The 19682-nt window shown below is 39.9% G+C and overlaps 1 protein-coding gene across 3 annotated transcripts in view; it reads right to left on the bottom strand.

Moving 5' to 3' along the window:
* Positions 1-5327: 5327 nt before the first annotated feature.
* Positions 5328-19682, bottom strand: part of spata22 (spermatogenesis associated 22) — a 55086-nt gene continuing 40731 nt past the window's right edge. For all 3 annotated transcript variants that reach the window (XM_078422079.1, XM_078422078.1, XM_078422082.1), the window contains 2 exons: positions 14793-14890; positions 5328-7389 (listed from right to left, as the gene is read on the bottom strand). In XM_078422079.1, the coding sequence (XP_078278205.1) occupies positions 7198-7389; positions 14793-14890 (290 nt within the window). In that variant the 3' untranslated portion in view covers positions 5328-7197. The remainder of the gene's footprint in view (positions 7390-14792; positions 14891-19682) is intronic.

The raw sequence follows: 19682 nt of genomic DNA, 5'->3' as shown, positions 1-19682 counted from the left end.
CAGTGTTGGACCTCCTGTTAGGAAATGAGATGGGTCAGGTGACGGAGGTATGTGTTGAGGAGCACTTTGGGTCTAGTGATCATAATGCCATTAGTTTCAATATCATTATGGAGAAGGTCAAATCTGGACCAAGGGTTGAGATTTTGGATTGGAGAAAGGCTAATTTTGAGGAGATGAGAAAGGATTTAAAAGGAGTGAAATGGAAATTGTTGTTTTATGAAAAGGATATAATAGAGAAATGGAGGATATTTAAAGGTGAAATTTTGAGAGTACAGAGTCTTTATGTCCCTGTTCGGTGGAAAGGAAAGAATAATAATTTGAAAGAGCCGTGGTTTTCCAGGGAAATTGGACACTTGGTTCGGAAAAAGAGGGAGATATACAATAAATATAAGCAGCAGGGAGTAAATGAGGTTCTTGAGGAATATAAAGAATGTAAAAGGAATCTTAAGAAGGAAATTAGAAAAGCGAAAAAAAGATATGAGGCTGCTTTGGCAAGTAATGTAAAAGTAAACCCCAAGGGGTTCTACAGATATGTCAATAGCAAAAGGATAGTGAGGGATAAAATTGGTCCATTAGAGAGTCAGAGTGGACAGCTATGTGCTGAGCCGGAAGAAATGGGGGAGATATTAAACAATTTCTTTTCTTCGGTATTTACCGAGGAGAAGGATATTGAATTATGTGAGGTAAGCGAAACAAGTAGAGTAGTGATGGAAATTAGGAGGATTAAAGAAGAGGAGGTACGGACACTTTTGAAGAATATAAAAGTGGATAAGTCTCCAGGTCCTGATAGGATATTCCCTAGGACATTGAGGGAAGTTAGTGCAGAAATAGCAGGGGCTATGACGGAAATATTTCAAACGTCATTAGAAACAGGGATGGTGCCGGAAGATTGGCGCATTGCGCATGTTGTGCCGTTGTTTAAAAAAGGTTCTAAAAGTAAACCTAGCAATTATAGACCTATTAGTTTGACGTCTGTGGTGGGAAAATTAATGGAAAAGATACTTAGGGACAATATATATAATTATTTGGATAATCAAGGCCTGATTAGAAACAGTCAACATTGGATTTGTGCCTGGAAGGTCATGTTTGACTAATCTTCTTGAATTTTTTGAAGAGGTTACCAGGGAAATTGATAAGGGCAAGGCTGTGGATGTTGTCTATATGGACTTCAGTAAGGCATTTGACAAGGTTCCACATGGAAGGTTGATTAAGAAGGTTAAATCGTTGGGTATTAATAGTGAGGTTGCAAGATGGATTCAACAATGGCTGAATGAGAGATACCAGAGGGTAACGGTTGACAATTGTATGTCAGGTTGGAGGCCAGTGTCTAGTGGAGTGCCCCAAGGATCTGTGTTGGGTCCACTGTTGTTTGTCATTTACATTAATGATCTGGATGATGGTGTGGCAAATTGGATTAGTAAATATGCAGATGATACTAAGATAGGTGGAGTAGTTGATAGTGAGGTAGATTTTCAAAGTCTACAGAGAGACTTGGGCCTTTTGGAAGGGTGGGCTGAAAGATGGCAGATGGAGTTTAATGCTGATAAGTGTGAGGTGCTGCATTTTGGTAGGACAAATCAAAATAGGACGTACAGGGTAAATGGTAGGGAATTGAGGAATGCAGTGGAACAGAGGGATCTGGGAATAACTGTGCATTGTTCCCTGAAGGTGGAATCTCATGTGGATAGGGTGGTGAAGAAGGCGTTTGGTATGCTTGCCTTTATAAATCAGAGCATTGAGTATAGAAGTTGGGATGTAATGTTGAAATTGTACAGGGCATTGGTGAGGCCGAATCTGGAGTATGGTGTGCAGTTCTGGTCGCCAAATTATAGGAAGGATGTCGACAAAATGGAGAGGGTACAGAGGAGATTTACTAGAATGTTGCCTGGGTTTCAGCACTTAGGCTGTAGAGAGAGGTTGAACAGGTTGGGTCTTTATTCTTTGGAGCGTAGAAGGTTGAGGGGGGACTTGATAGAGGTTTTTAAAATTTTGAGAGGGACGGACAGAGTTGACGTGGGTAGGCTTTTCCCTTTGAGAGTGGGGAAGATTCCAACAAGGGGACATAGCTTCAGAATTGAGGGACAAAGGTTTAGGGGTAACATGAGGGGGAACTTCTTTACTCAGAGGGTTGTGGCTGTATGGAATGGACTTCCGGTGGAAGTGGTGGAGGCTGGCTCGATTTTATTATTTAAGAATAAATTGGATAGGTATATGGATAGGAGGGGATTGGAGGGTTATGGTCTGAGTGCAGGTAGATGAGACTAGGTCAGGGAGAATGGTCGGCGTGGACTGGTAGGGCCGGACAGGCCTGTTTCCATGCTGTAGTTGTTATATGTTATATGTATGTAGAATAGAACTAGTGCACAGGTGATCGCTGGTCAATAGGTGCAGGAGTAGGCCATTCGGCCCTTCGAGCCAATGGTCGGCGTGGACTATTTGGGCTGAAGGACCTGTTTCCACACTGTATCTCTAAAACTAAAATAATTGGTTGACCAGAACTGCACGCAATACTCCAAATGTGGCCTGACCAAAGTCCTATAAAGCCGCATCATGACTTCCTGATTCTTATATTCAATGCCCTGACTTATGAAAGTACCCAGGCAAATTTACGAGTGGACACAATGCCATCCAGGAATGATTGCTAGCACAATCCAATCTGGATCAAATCACTTTTGTGCAGGATTTGCACATATAAAATGGCTGTTAACCATCTATTTTTTAAATGCCGTGTACTGTGAATGAAATAAAAGTTTACAAGACTGATTCCTGGGAATGGCACAGCTGTTTAATGAGGAGAAATTGAGTGGAATAGTCATGTCTACACTAGAGTTGGATATCATTGAAATGGCACACAGGGTTAAAGAGATTGGCTATGTTTACACCATTTCCCCAGATGGGGATTCTGAAATAAGGGGTCACAGTTTTAGGCTATGGGGTCAGAAATTTAGCATGGTGTTTCAGTTGTGGAGAAATGTCTTCATTGTGCTGACGCCGTGGAATTTTCTACTAGAGGCCAAGACATTGAATGTATTTGAGGAGGCAGGTATGTAGATTTCAATATGTGAATGTAAACAATGGGAATGGAGGCAGAACAAGACTGAGATATGGCACTGGGCGAATCAGCCATCGAATGATAGCATCGACCTGAAGGGCCAAATGGCCTATACCTGCTTCCATTTTCTGTTTTTATTTCTATTACCGGCATCCATTACAAGTAATATAGGGCATGCAATGAGTTATTCAATTAATAAATATATATGTACAATTAACTACAATTTTCTTCTCAGGGAATATAATTATCTGAATTTTGGCAAAGGGAACATCATCTCAATTTAGTGCCAACGCGAAAATAGAGAACGTGGAAACAGTGAGGAGAGAGAACATTAAAGGCACTGAAATTGTATACTGTAGGTTTGTCAAGGTGAGGCCAGGCACAGGAAAATATAATCACATGAAGGGATTTGTGATTCTTGAATTATTTCTGTTGTAACAGGGATTCTGTTGTAAGAGGCAATTTAATCAAGGCTTTTAAATTGCAAAGATATTTGATAGCGAGTCACGATAATTTAATCCGGTGGAAAATCAATAATAAGTGCGGTTATCTACTTAAAATTAACACTAAGTGAGTCAAACATTGGGAAAATTGAAGTAAAAATGGATGCTTGGTCATATGCATTAAGCACGCAATATACTTGTGGTTTTACATTGTAGTTCTTCTTCTGAATTTCAGATTCACTAGGCCACTAACAGAATGGACTTTTAACAATATTTGACTGAGGACACATTTTGTGCCCCAATGATATTACTCAGAGTTGTTGCAGCTTGGACTGTTATAAAAAAAATGTGAGACAGAGACCATTGATACATCGATATTCAAGAGGAAATTGCAGGAGCCCTCACTGAGATTTATGAGTCGTCATTAAATAAAGGCGAGGTGCCAGAAGAATGGAGGGAGGCAAATGTTGAGCCTCTATTCTGCAGGAAAAAAGGATGGGAACTACAAGCCAGTGAGCTTAACATCTGTGGTCGGCAACTTACTGGAGTATTCAGAGGGGTAGGATACACATGCACTTAGATGAACAAGGGCTGATTATGGATTATCAACATGGTTTTGTTGGTCGGTGTGGGAAAGTAGGGCCGAAGGGCCTGTTTCCATGCTGTAAGACACTATGACTTTTACAAAAAGAATAGATTAATGCTTGATGTAGAGGGAAATGCATGTTAATTGACAAGTTGGCCAACGGGTTTAATTTCAGTCTGTTCTGGTAAAGGGGCAAACATTTCTATTTCCACTGGAAATCTCTAGCTTTCTCTAGGTTGTGACTTAAACATGGCTCTAGTCATACAGCATGGAAACAGGTCCATCCCCGACTTGCCCTCACTGACCAACGTGCCCCATCTACACTGGTCCCACCTGCCTGCCTGCCTTTGGCCCTTATCCCTCTACACCCATGTACTTGTTTAAATGTTTCTTACAAATGTTGTGATAGTACTTGCCTCAACTACCTCCTCTGGCAGTTCGTCCCAGACACCCACCACACTTTGTGTAACAAAGTTACCCCGCAGGTTACTATTAAATCTTTTCCCCCTGACCGAAAAGTATGTCCTCAGGTTCTCGATTCCCCTACTCTGGGCAAGGGACTCTGCGATGTCAAATATTATTTTTCTTACTCTCCGTATCAGCGGTTAATTATTTAACCAAGTCCTTACGACAATACAAGGTGATTGTGGAAAAATAAATCAAGTGCAACTAATCTCATAACTCAAAGATGCCTCAAGCTAAAGATAATTATGTCGATCAAAACACAAGTTATCTATTTTCAGTAATCCACCCATGCTCCAATGTCTATTATTACAACTGGATCTGAGAGTTTAAATTAACTTACTTATTTAGTTTGCAACTGTTTTAAGCAGATTCGCCTATAGAAGGCACAGACTATCAAATCAGATGAAATGGCAAAAAAATGGCAATAAATCTGAAAGATAATAATGTACATTCACTAAAAAGCGAGCCTTTTAAGCAAATCATCTTAAAGTAAATGAAACACATGATAAGCATGACTGATTTACCATAAAATGATTTGATAGAAATTACTGATGGTACTTCTCTGGAGAAATGAATTGCTGCAGCTCCATGCACCAGTCCAGAGATCCTGTAGGTTGTACAATTATGAAGAAACCGTGACATAACATCATGTTACTGAGGCTGCATTATTGGAATCAAACATAATCACATCTCGTTTCCAGAAACGTACTTCATTTAAACTGAGTTATAATATGAATTCAACATCTGAACACGTTGTATCACCTTTAATAGACCTGTCCCATTGATACTGCAGAGCAATTCAATGTTGCAAGAGTCGCCAAAAATACCAATCACTATTTAACACATTTCATACTCCCGACACAATGATCTACATTCCGATTACCAGCAAGCTCATTTTTACATTAAAATGTATCTGAAGCTGAATCATAGAAATTTAGTTTATTTTGTCACGTGTACAAAGCTTTTTGTTGCGTACTAACCAGTCAATGAAAAGACTACGTTTACAATCGAGCCGTCCACAGTGTACAAGGTGTCATTTTTGTCTAAATTAGTTCTCGATTAAGATCACCCCTAAGGGTATCTAGCTGCCTAGACATTATGGTGCAAATTTGGGATTGTGTTTATTATGGCAAAGATGAAAGCCTTACAAACAAAATACTAAGTTGAAAACAGCTACTTGTCAGGAGGCATTGTGTGAATTTTCCAACCACCTTCTGACCTATTCACTTTGTTTAAATTAAAATCCTCTCTCAGTTTGGCTCTATGGGCAAAGCTAAATGGAGGTATCAGGCATAGCCTTGTCTCCTGTGTTCCAATTGGGTAGGGTACCACCCTACCTGCAAGCCTTGTGAAATGGTCTCTCGCATGCTTTTCCCCAGTTATCAGCCAAGAATAGCAACCAATCTGTGTCATACCCTCTTGTGATAAAGCATGTGAGATTTACAAAACATCTAATCTAATCAGCCAATGTTAACAAAACCTCATCTTGCATTATGTAAAAGATAATTGTTGTTACATTTCTTGGCTCAATCTAAACATTTGTTCAACATGTCACCAATATTTAGCTCTGCCCTTAAAAAAGTCTTCTTTCCTTGAGCAAAGTATCTGAAGGACATGTTCAAGACTTGAATGGACACCACTCACATCATCTATATAACACCCATTACATAAACAAAATTAGAACAACTAGCTGCTCTCCTAGATTCCCCTTTCTTCTTGAGGTCCTTTTAACATCCCAGTAGAATTGGTGAACTCTTATTGATGTGAAATCAATGGAAGTGATTTGTATGTAAGCCAACATAAAGCATTTAGTTAAGAATTTTAACTGATCTCAACAGAAAGTTTACAAAACAGGTTAGTAACATAAGTGCTGATACATTTTTTACAGCATTATTATTTTGTAACCCAGAAGCCATTTTTAAGTACAGTAAAGAGCCATAAATGCAACGGATCAGTAGGCTTTAATGAAGATAAAAATCAAAATGTATTAAACAGCGAACAATGCAGAATATATGTTGGTGCATTTACGGAAAACATACAGAATGAAAACTTTATGCCAAAAAGATGATTACTGCTCAATAACGTCACAGGCATTAATCCTCTGATGTGATCATTATAAAGTCAGATAAGGAGCTCACTGACTATCTGTAAAATCACAAGAACTGAACAAATTTTAAGAATTACATATTACATAAGTAGAAATAACATCCCAAAACTTAGATGACAAAACTTGAGATTTGTTTGCTCCTCTGAACTTCTTTTGACCTTCAATTAATGTGTGAGAATTTTTGAAACCTTTTCAACAAATACTTTTTTACGAAGATACAGGCAAACAAATCTAAATTAAGGTTGATTGGAAGTGTACAACGGGTACCACACTTCAACATGGTAAATCAAACTTTTTTTTAAACCCATGTAATGGAATTAAACAAATGATTCTGCAAACATAAATTCAATTTTAAACCAGAGATATAAAGGTTCTATGGACATCTTTGAATGCACATCTATTTATTCACATGAATTCACCTGTATGTATCTCCAGTTGCAATTTTTAAATTAAGATTTCTAAACAGTGTGAAATTTATATTCCGAACAACATTTCCGCAGACATTTAAGTCTCCCATGTTGTACATTGTATTATGAAAGAGTACTCAGACTTCATTCAGAGCCTTAACAAACTGTGTCATCTCAGCATCTGTTACACTGACAAATTCGGGGAAGGTTTTCTGTTCTACAATTGAAGCAGGCCTGACCGAGACGCATTTAAAGAGATTTCTTTTCTTATCATAGGTGCCCATGCATCTGTGCATCTGTCCTCTGATCAGTCTTGGAAGGTTACGGTCCTATTGAAAATAGCAAATACAAGGCTTTACAGCATCAACCATCATATTAGCATTCAATGGGAAAAATTGGGAAGACACTTGGAGACTACAAATGTTACCAACATTAATGCTAATGGCAACAGTGCCAAAAGTCAAAATAGAAACAACTCTCAAGTGCTACATTTATTCATTAGAAAGTAAATGGATGTTATATAAAATTTAGATTAAGTTGTTAGTACAGTTATAAAATAATAAAAATATTTTTTCATATAATAGGATAATAAGGATAATATAAGATCTTATACAATTTGAAAGGATAGGTTGCCCTATCTTGGGAGTCATCAGCACATCTCACAGTCTTTGGTCATCTGAGGAGAAAGATTAAGATCTCACGTGTGGCACAATTCTCATGGTCTACAGGACAGCACTTGGACCTCCTCTCCCCTTGTGACACATGGCGACCTGCAACAGGCACCTCAATGCATTGTAGATACTCCAAAGCTGACTTGGCAAAAATCCTTCAAATCCACTGGCAGCATAAGCATCAGCGTCTTCCTCCAGAACAAAATCCCCACAATCGACGTCCAAATTACTCTCAGCATACTCCATGGGCACCATCTTTAATGCACCTGACACCAGATTCTTGAAATAAACACTCAAATCCAACCTCTATCACAATAAGATATTACCAGGGAGAGGAACTAAAATATTCGGGATGTTCTCAAAGCCACCCTGAAAAGGTGCCATATCTCTACCTACCATCATAATATTCCCTGGCACATGGCCGCTCAAAATGGAAAACAAACACTTGGATCATTGAGGTATAGAATCATTGAGGGAGAGAATGGGAAGGTGAGGGCGTTATTGCTTGGAGTGGATGAGACTGAGGGATTATCTTATAAAGGTGTATAAAATCACGGGGGGGGGGGGGGGTAGAACGGGTAAATGAACATCTTTCCCAGGGTTGGAGAATCAAGAATTAGATGGCACCGGCTTAAAGTGAGAGGGGAAAGATTTCACTGAAAGCTGAGGGGCACCTTTTTTTTAGAAATGAGCTGTCAGACAAAGTGGCTGAGACTATAACGTTTAAATGAAAGGTACATGAATAGGAAAGGTTGAGGGGAGATATGGGTCAAACACAAGCCAATGGGACCAGCACCGAAACACATCTGGTCAGGCCAAAGGACATGTTTTCATGCTGTAGTAAAAATCTATCAGATTTCTATTTGAAGTTGATGGCTAACCAAGTTTTGATTGCTATTTGTGCAAGAGAATATGGTAACAGCACAGGCACATATTAAAAAGTGTGGACATTTTTTTCTTGGCATGTTGTGGAGGCTGGGCAAAGAGTGGGCATTGGAAGTAGAGTGGGAAGGGAATGGTCAAATTCAATGGAGTTGGGTGGAACGGCGAGGGGCAAGCAGGTTACAAAGCTCGAGGCGATTGAACTCTTCGAGTTCTGAAGCATAAGAAAGGAGGTAGTTCTTCACAACAACATCTGCTTTAAGAATATTAAGAACTCCGAAATCTTCGGTTTCCTCACTCACTCCAAAGCCGAACAGGTTTGTAGGTTAATTGGCTTGGTATAAATGTAAATTGTCCCGTAGGATAGTGTTAATGTGCAGGGATCGCTGGTCGGTGAGAACTTGGTGGGCCGAATGGCCTGTTTCCGCGCTGTATCTCTAAACTAAACCAAATTAACCTTCAAAGAGTAGCACCACAAGAATTCAGTATCATTCTTAATATAGGCACAGAAGTAAAAAGGAGCTTTATTCACAATTTTCCTAAAACCTGTCAAAGTCATAATGCTTCCCTGTGAGAATCTCTGAGGCAATTTGGCAGTAGTATTTTGAAAACTTTGGTAGAGATACCTTGAAAATCAGGACAAAAGATACAAGACCTACTATGTATAGATAAGTCTATCTGGACAACCAATTAAGGAGTTGCCATCTTTTTTTTCCCCACTGCATTAAAAAATGTTTCCCATTTGTGTTTTAGAAAGACCCAGCTTTAACTTTCAGACCAGAAAAGTAAAAAATGAGGAATTTGCACCTGGCAGAAATGGAAGCTGAAGAAATGGTTTTCATTTACTGACACCACTTGTCCCTTGGCCATTGTATCCCAATATATTCTAGAAAGCTAAAATGTCAAAACCCTCAATACAATGGCCTGGGAGTTACTGGTAAATGCTCACTCTTGCTAACATTTAACTGTCTACTGTGCTAGCATTTCACATGTCTAGACAAACACAGTCTCAAATTTATTCACTGATAGCTGACATGATATCATCCAATATGCTTCACTGTTGGAGTGTCCATGGAGATCACCAACAGAAGTGGATCTTACTGATTTGCTCATCATTTCTGTTGAGGAATCAAATGTTGGGTCCTGTGCCAGATTAAACCCTGCACAGCATCTGATTATTTTCAATAGGGATTGCAGCTCTGCGGGGAAGAGGGAAGCAGAGAATCCTGGTTTTAAAAAAAGATTTGTTTACTTTCTTAATATTTAAAAGAATTTTAACAATTTTGGATAATTTTCTTTATTTTTAAAAAAAAATTGCCATCTAATTTCAATGGTTTTATATATTTCTAGTTGTCAAGAAAAAGATCCTGATAGCTTTGGCAGCTGGTCGAGCTGAGGGCAAGGCTACCAGCAGCGAGAGCTGCCACAGGAGTTTCAGCAACTTGGGTTTTCCACTGTGTTGTTTGTGACCCTGCAGTCACTCAGGGACATGCCACTTTATAATGCTTCCCGCAAGCAAATTGTTCCTTTGTGCCCAATGCATGATTACAAGTGGTAGGCCTTTACTGGTGAAATCAAGACCAATGACTACAATTCCACTGAACTTTAGAAAATGCAATTTATCAAGTATGATTTTTGTTTCCTGACCGTATGACAAACAGATCAGTTGCTTATGAAAAGCATTGTGCTAGAATTATTTTCATTGATTATGGTACATATAAAACAAGTTAAAGCTTATTGAAGTATTAGAATTATTTATGCCAAAGAATATTACAATTTTGCCTGCTTTGTTTTTCTTTATTTTTACTTTCTTTAACTCATTCTTTAATGAGCAGTTTGGAACCCCATATCTAAGGAAGGATATGCTGGCATTGGAGAGGGTTCAGAGGAGGCTTACTAGAATGATCCCAGGGATGATTGGGTTAACATATGTTGAACGTTTGACGGCGCTCGTTGGAGTTTAAAGGATGAGGGAGGACCTCAATGAAACTTACCGAATAGTGAAAGGCCTGGATAGAGTGGATGTAAAGAATATGTTTCCACTAAAAGGAGAGTCTAGAACCAGAGGCCATAGCCTCAGAATAAAAGCACCTTTAGAAAGGAGATGAGGAGGAATTTACTTAGTCAGAGGGTAGTGAATCTGTGGAATTTATTGCCATGGAGGACGTCAATGGATATTTTTACGGTGCAGATTGATACATTCTTGATTAGTAAGGGTGTCAGGGGCTATGGGGAGAAGGCAGGAGAATGGGGTTGAGTGGGAAAGATAGATCAGCCATGATTGAATGGCGGAGTAGACTTGATGGGCCGAATGGCCCAATTCTGCTCCAACTTATGAGCTGAAGAAGAACAAATCCCTTTGTTGGTAAGGGAAAGAACTGTATAATTTTCCCTGTCATGACCAATCATCTGGTAAGATTATGTATAAGATTCTATACATTTAATATTTGAACTGAGTCAAGAGTGAGATTTCAGAAGTTCTTGGAACAAAATCACTCAATGCTCAGAACTGTGTAGTGATTGATGACATAGCAAATTGAAATGAGAAATGGTGAAATCTTAATTTACCATGGTACATGCTGACAGAATAACAGAATCTAAATTAGTGATAAATGAGAATAAGATTTATGGAAAGAAAATGTGCTTCTTACTTCATTGTAAGAAGTTTTAATAATGTATGAATTAGACTATTAGTAAATGTCAGAGATATTACTTGAAAACCTTTTTACATGTTCTAGAAGCATTTTTGTTTATAGTACTGATGAAGGCACTGGGTTAATGCCACTGTTAAAATATCATAAATAATAATGGCATTGAGTATATTACATGTCATTATTCTTTATGGTTTTATATGTGTTTTGCAATTATTAATGTTAAGTCAGTTACTCTTCAAATAATTTTAACATTAATTTTTCTTTCCTTCAATGCAAATACATCAAAAATATTTTAAAAAGGTTTGACAGGTTTGACCGAATGGATATTTATGATAAGAAAATATATTTTCACACCTCCTACGTGAACTCAAGCAAAACTAATTTATGGTGAAAATACTGTAAACTGTATCCGCAGAATAAAGCTATTTTATTCTGATATCTATTTGGAAAAGGAAGGCAGCTGTGTAAAAAAACACCTTTTCACTTACATTTAAAGAGTATTAACGTATATCAATTATCAGATGGACAAGATTACCTGATATTTATTTTCATTCTTAAATTATTAATGCTGTTTAGATTTCGAACAGCATATTTTGTTATTCTGATACTTGCCCAAAAAACAAGTGAAGCTCAAAGTAAATTAACCCTTCCATTTCTATTTTATTGGCCTATATAAAGTCACTAATAATTTTTACTTCAACGGGTTTTTTCTCCATTACATCACTTGATTAAATCCACTCTCCTTTAAGGAACTTTGGCTGAAGAAGGGGCAAGTATAAACTCAAGGTTGAAGGAACAAACACTGCAAAGCGGCAAATATCCAATCTCCCTCATGTAACCAAATGGCCACTTGTTTCATCATTGACAAATGGACACAGTGCTAGTTGGGGGTGTTAGTGAAGTGATAACAATTTGCTAAGGCTGTGTAAACACCACATAGCTTTCAAGGTTGCCCACTTGAAGAGTGTCAAGTGTTCTAAACTGCATTTTGCACCCATCATCATGTGTGAGCATCTGATGCTGCAACTGTCTTCTCAGCTGATGATCATCATTCCCTGCATCAATGAACACTAGATTCACGTTGAAAAAATAATGATAATCCAACAGAGGTATAGACTACGAGAAATGTCCTAATATTTTTTAAAAAGCTAAGGATCTACTTACTGGATTGAAAGCTAAATGACACCCAATTTTTTCCAACAGTAAAATGCTCCATCGTGTGGCCAAATTGTAAAATTACAATTAGATTAAAAATTGACATTCCTGAACATCATCCAGTTATAGATTTCTTTTCCTCCACTATTCAATCCTGACCAAGAGTCAAGAGTGTTTTATTGTCATATGTCCCAAAAAGATCAATAAAATCAAACAATAAAATAAAACAAATGAGCTGATTGTGGACTTCAGAAGGGCTAAACATCCAAGGACGTACACGCCACTGGAGATAAATGGGTCTATTGTGGATAGGGTGAGCAGTTTCAAATACTTGGGAGTCCGCATCGCAGAGGATCTGACGTGGGCAACGCACATTGCCGCACTGGTGGGTAAGGCTAAGCAGCGCCTTTACCACCTTAGACAACTGAGAAAATTCAGAGTGTCTCTGAGGATCCTTCATTGCTTCTACTCTGGGGCTGTAGAGAGCATCCTGTCCGGCAACATTACAGTCTGGTTTGGGAACAGCTCTGCCCAGGACAGGATAGCCCTGCAGAGTAGTGCGTTCGGCAGAACGCACCATGGGAACTACACTCGTTCCCCTGCAGGACCTATACATCAGGAGGTGCAGATCCAGAGCAAGCAAGATCATGAGGGACCCCTGCCACCCCAGTAACGGACTGTTCCAGATGCTACGATCAGGCAAACGCCTCCGCTGTCAAGCTGTGAAAACGGAGAGGATGAGACGGAGCTTCTTCCCACAGGCCATCAGGACTGTCAACTTTTATAACCCCAGAGACTAAATTTTTGTCGACACTAATAGTAACTTATTAACTTTATTTATATGCTGTAACTGTAATTCTTTTTGTGCACAACCCGCAGGCATTGCCACTTTCATTTCACTGCACATCGTGTATGTGTATGTGACAAATTAATTTGACTTGACTTACTTTCAGCAGCAGAACAACAGTTTTGTAAACATGGTACTGGATGGAAGGGGGTGGGGGGGAATCTAAAAGTAGCTTCATCTAATTTGGTTTAGAATCCTGCAGCTAAATTGAAGTGTTTACTTTCTCGATATTCTTAACAATACTTAATAAGATTCACTCACTCGTATCTCCAGGTGGCTCAGCAGTAGAGTCGCTGCCTTACAGCGCCAAAGACCAGGTTCGATCCTAACTATGGGTGCTCTCTGTACTGAGTTTGTATGTTCGCCCCATAACCATGTGGTTTTCGCAAGTGCTCCGGTTTTCTCCCACATTCCAAAGACATACTGATTTGTACGTTAATTGGCTACTACAGTAAAAATTATAAACTGTCCTGTACCAGTGTGCATGGATTGTGGGTCAGCACGGAATCTCATTTCCAGACTCCCACTTTTCTCCAGACTGAACATAATATACTGTATCTTTACTTCTGACATCACTGTGAGTTTTATTTTATTTTTTATTTCCATGCATACAATTTATTTGCCTTGTTTCAGGTGCACCTCCCTTTGTTACCCCCATTTCATGAGATCCTCTTCACCACTTTCCATTTCTCAGATATTCTTCAAAGTGTACCAGATCTGCCTGGGTTCCCCTTCGGAAAAGGTCTTGTATTATCAATCTGTGTCTTTCCCATTCCCCAGTTATTAAAATCAGTCATACAGCATGGAAATAAGGCCCTTCGGCCCAACTTGTCCACACCAACATGTTCCATCTACACTAGTCCCACCTGCCTACGTCTGACCCATATCCTTCTAAACCTGTCCTATCCATGTACCTGTCTAATTGTTTCTTAAAGTCCCTGCCTCAACTATCTCCTCTGGCAGCTTGTTCCGTACACCCACCACCCTTTGTGTGAAAAAGTTACCCCTCAGATTCCTATTAAATCTTTTGCCCTTCACTTAAACCTATGTCCACTGGTTCTCGATTCCCCTGCGCTGGGCAAGAGACTCTGTGCATCTACCCGATCTATTTCTCTCATGATTTTATACACTTCTATAAGATCCCCCTCATCTTCTTGCGCTCCAAGGAATAAAGTCCCAGCCTCTCCCTATAACTCAAACCCTTACTACATCTTCGTAAATCTTCTCTGTACCTGTTCCAACTTGACAACATATTTCCTGTAATATGGTGCCCAGAACTAAACACAATACTCTAAATGCAGCTTCGCCAACGTCTTATTTTAACTGATTTATTGAAATTTCATATGCAACCACTAGTTATTTTCTTAGGTGTTTATAGGCATTTGAGACATACTGTTTTTGAAAAAAATTTTTTGCAGGAATACTTGGGTGCAGCTGGGGCACTAATGAACCAGAGGTGATTTATGATCATGAAAAAATCCCATGTTCCAATGTCACTAAACAATATGAAGTGTTATACTTACTGTTTCATAGAACACACAAGGAGCCGATTCTTTTCTATCTCTCAGAAGAAAATTTTTAGCACTGTATTCTCCAGAAATTACAGCAGAATCTAAAGTAGCTATAAACAGAAATGATTATTCAGATGTAAATAGGTGTAAATTTACTATGAATTTATTCATTAATAATTGATTTTTGCTTCTCACAAGGAAACCATATTTAATAATGTTTTAAATCTTCATTTATAACAAACATACATGTTAAAATAAGATGCATTTACAACCCTAGAAAAAAAAACCAAGGCAGATTAATACTGATTCAATTTGTCATTACTTGAATGAACAAAGTGCATAAAATAGCTAAACAGATAATCAATATAGAAGACCATTCAGTATTAAAAAACCAAAGGGAAATTATTTGACCATAAGATTTATTATTTTCTGAGACAGGTTTTGTGGTGAGAAACTAACAATTCTCATTTTCATGGATTAAGTCTTATCACAGCCTCTGGATTGTATTTATCAGAATGTTGGTGTGGCTAAAAAGCCAATAATTATAGCCCACCCCTCCTATCTTAGAGGCAGTGGTGGTGAGCCACCTTCGTGGACCGCTGTATTTCTTCTGAACGTATTCCTATCTTCTTCTTATCGTGCCCACATATGCTAGATATTGTGTTTCAGCCAAAACTGAACACAGCTCTGAGCAATATCATTGTTCTCTGCTAGGTCGTCAGCTTTGCATTCGTGTTCCAATAGAGGACATCTCAATAGGTGCTCCATAGTTTGTGCTTCAGTGCCACGTGTGCAGATGACGTCTTCAGTGTCTATATAACCCCACTTCTTGAGAGTCACTTTACAACGACCAGTACCAGCTCTCAGTCTTTTGACGCATTTCCATTCAGCCCAGCTTGGTTCGACCCCAGGAGGATGTTCTTCTTTGGCACTTATGGACATGGATGGCATTGATGAGAGATTGGCTAGTCCCTCTTCCCATAATGCAACTCTAGAACCTTCAGCTTGAGTATTTGGTTCAACTTTGTTGAGGAAGCTTTTCCCGGACTTTAGCCGACTCTTTGCGGGTTCATGGCTGAATAGGGGATGTGGTACATCTGTGGTCTGGTGATGGCGTTCTCTCCTGCTTGCTGCACTGCAACGAATCTCTGATGGTGCTATACCAGATATGATTGCTATTGAGCATGGAGTTCTAGCATTCAAACCTTGTGATAATGATGGATACATTTCCAGGTCCAGATGCTACGTGCTTTGGAAAGCAGCTCATAGATGGTTGGAATCCCATGCAGCACCTTCCCTTATCCTTTTTAATAAATGATTGCAGGTTTGGAAGGTACAGTTAGATACTTAGGAAAGTAACTGAGATGTGATTTGTAGTTCATACAGCAGCCACAGTATAACAGTCGAAGAGGGATCAATGGTTTGTCCTCTCACTTATGCATTATCTAGATGATATCCTTCAGCCCCTTCTGTTGACAAAATGCTCTTGACATACTCAATCTTTAGCAACAAATGTGTGTTGTATTTCAATTCCTGAACTTCCTGAGAGATGTCTGTCTTGTCAAATGCATGTGTCAATGCTGCATGATGCTTTCCGATCATAGAGAGAGATGAATTCCTCTCTCCTGAAGAGGTAAGCCTCCATATGAATTCAGAAATATGTTGCAAACTGCAATATGCAGCAATTTTAGCAAACGTCAGGCGGATGAATCAAAGAAGTAGTTCAGCAAACTTCACCTCTATGGGCAGAGTGGTCTAAGCAAAGGTGTGTGGTTGGACCTCTGTCTATAGGCAGTAGGAGATCTGTTATGGTTGCCTTTGAAAATGTTCTAGCATGGTCAGAGGAAGTAGGAGCTCTGCTTCCAGATGGTTCTTTGGGACCTAGGCCTTTGGACCAGAACAATAATGAGAATATAGGAGTATTACGTGCAGTTCTGGTCGCCCCATTACAGGAAAGATGTGGAAGCTTTGGAGAGAGTGCATAGGTTTACCAGAATGCTGCCGGAATTAGAGGGTTTCAGCCACAGGGAGAGGTAGGATAGACGTGGACTGTTTTCTCTGGAACATCGGAGGTTGAGGGGAGGCATGATAGAAGGTGAAATCGGGAAAGCTTATTGGAGATGTGCGAGGCAAGCTTTTCATTTACACATTGAGTGCTGGTGACCTGGAACACATTGCCAGAGGTGGTGGTGGAGGCAGATACGTTAGTGGCATTTAAGACCCTTCTTTAGAAGAAGGGTCTCGACCTGAAATGTCACCCATTCATTCTCTCCAGAGATGCTGCCTGTCCCGCTGAGTTACCCCAGCATTTTGTGTCAATCTGTACTATGTTCTTTATTCTTTTTCAGTCAGAGTTGTGAATCTATGGAATTCACTGCCTCAGAAGGCAGTGGAGGCCAATTCTCTGAATGCATTCAAGAGAGAGCTAGATAGAGCTCTTAAGGATAGCGGAGTCAGGGGGTATGGGGAGAAGGCAGGAACGGGGTACTGATTGAGAATGATCAGCCATGATCACATTGAATGGTGGTGCTGGCTCGAAGGGCCGAATGGCCTACTCTCGCACCTATTGTCTATAATGAATGGTTATCCTGCATTTTTTTCCAGGTGACACGTTTTCCCAAAGAGGCTTAATGCTTTTAAAAACTGGATTGTAGAGCCTCTTGTTTCTGTGCATTTGACGATCTAATTTCAATGAAAATTAAAATATTCTTCTGGGTTAGTTATTTGTGTAATATGCATGTCCATTATTTTTATTTTGAATCCTCCTTGCATCTGATATGCCAACACTTAGAAGTCCTTGACAATTGCAATGTTATTCAATAGTGTTGAACACATGCCTGGGCACCACTTCTGTCATTTGTAATTGTTTCAATGGCCTATACTGTCCACTCTTGCACAACAAACCATCACAATGAAGCTGGGTAACCTGCTTTTGTGTAATTTATGGGAAGGAAGCAAGTACTGAAAATCACTTTGTATATGTTCCCTCTTATGTAAATAATTTATCTTACTGAGTGACCCCAGCCACCTTTTGAAAGTCACAACTCTTTACCCACCTACTGCCACCCAGTGATCTGCTGACACAACACATCCAACCTTCACATTCCTACAACTAGTTCAATGGTGCTTTTTGTTATTTATGCAACTGCACAGTGAAGTTATTTTTGCATATATTACACATGCAGGTGCCACCATGTTTTGTCATCATTTCCAACGTCGGCCCGCTCGTTCGATGTACCAGAGCAGTTCTCGCGAACCAACGTTGATTTCCTTGTCCAGCCATCTTTGTGTCCTGGAGACGCCTCCTCCAGCCAACCTTGAAGGCGCTAGAGGCATTAACCCAGTTCACTTTCCTACCGGCCCTTGTCCCTCGCATACTACGTCTCCAACTCCCTCCTGGTCCCGCTGTCTGCCGAGCCTTCGGACAGGATCCCAGTACTGCCGACCGATGAACCTTCGGGCGGGTCCCACCAAACACCAGTCTCCTATAATCCCCAAGCCATTAACACTCTCCATCCAGTGTCTTGAATCACCAAACCATCACTGTCCCCCAAATTCTTGCAAGCGTAAAATTTAAGAGGGACCTTACCACTAAAATCATCATCAGATCAATTATTTAATCACAGGATATAAGCTTACATAGCATTCACTCTGAGGAAAATCACTATACGTATGGTATTCCTGTGAAAAGTCAACCCAGAACCAATGCATAGGGAGAGATGGGCAGAGAGTACAAATCTGTATTCATTTAAGCACCGTTCACATCTTCAGATGGTACCAAATATTTCACAGCAAACTAATTACTTCTTAATTGTCGCCACTGTTGTTAGATGTTCTTGCAAATGTGGCAGTCAATTTGTGCATAGAAAGGTCCCTCAATCACATAAGATTAGATAACTCGAAAACGAATTCACTGTTCCTTTAGAATATTTTTCATCACTGCCAGTGGCTACGTCCAATTGGAGTAGAGTTCAGACTTTTTATGAACATACCGAAGCAAAAGATGATTAAGAAGCTAGAACAATATGATCTTTTAAATATATGCTATGCTAAACTATTCTTGCCTGTAAACCACCATCTACAAAAGTCAACGTATGCTGTAATTGTGATCATCTTCAGAAAAGAGACAAATCCAGATGTCAACCCTTACTAACTAAGACAGCTGATATCTGCCACAGGAAAAACCATAACCAGGTTCTTCTTCAGCCACCTCCTTCCCCATACTCTAAACAGATGTTGAAAATGCTGATAACTAGGGTGGCACAGTGACTTGCCTGGTCGAGCTGCTGCCTCACAGCTCCAGAGACCCGGGTTCGATCCTGACCTCAGGTGCTGTTTAGGAATTTGCATATTCACCCTCCAGTATCTCTTTGCCTTTTCGAAGTTGCACATGGACTTCATATATGAACCTCCATCGGCAGACTTGAATTCATCAGAAGATTGCAGAACTCCTGGTCATTCCAAGCCTTCTAGCTGAAGCCTTTCTGGATGGCTTGGATCCAAGCCAACACTTGGATGGTGGGAACACACATATCCACGCATTTCCTTATAAAGTCAGTAACAACCGTGCCATATTCGTTCATGTCCTCGCCGAGCCCTTGAACATTTACCCACTGCAAGCAAGGGTGGAGTCATTCCTCTGCCTCCCCGACCTGCTCTGTGCAGGCCTCACTGCTGGAGCTGCGTTCTTTAGGCGCTGCCTATAAATAGGAAGCAGAGCCTGGTGGTCTGATTTCCCAAAGGGTGAGGGATGCAGCAGTAGAATAGCAGTGGTTGATAGTGGAATAGCAGTGGCTGAGGGTGTTGATGCTCTGGAGCTGCAGGCATTGACCTTGCTGGAGCCAAGGTCAAATTGACCTTGCTGGAGTCCCCGGCTATGATGGGAATGGCGCCAACACACGC

The sequence above is a fragment of the Rhinoraja longicauda genome, chromosome 26 (genome assembly GCF_053455715.1).
Source record: "Rhinoraja longicauda isolate Sanriku21f chromosome 26, sRhiLon1.1, whole genome shotgun sequence".
In the NCBI taxonomy this organism is placed as follows: Eukaryota; Metazoa; Chordata; class Chondrichthyes; order Rajiformes; family Arhynchobatidae; genus Rhinoraja; species Rhinoraja longicauda.
The sequence above is the reverse complement of the archived record's forward strand: the minus strand, read 5'-3'. Positions and strand labels throughout refer to the sequence as shown.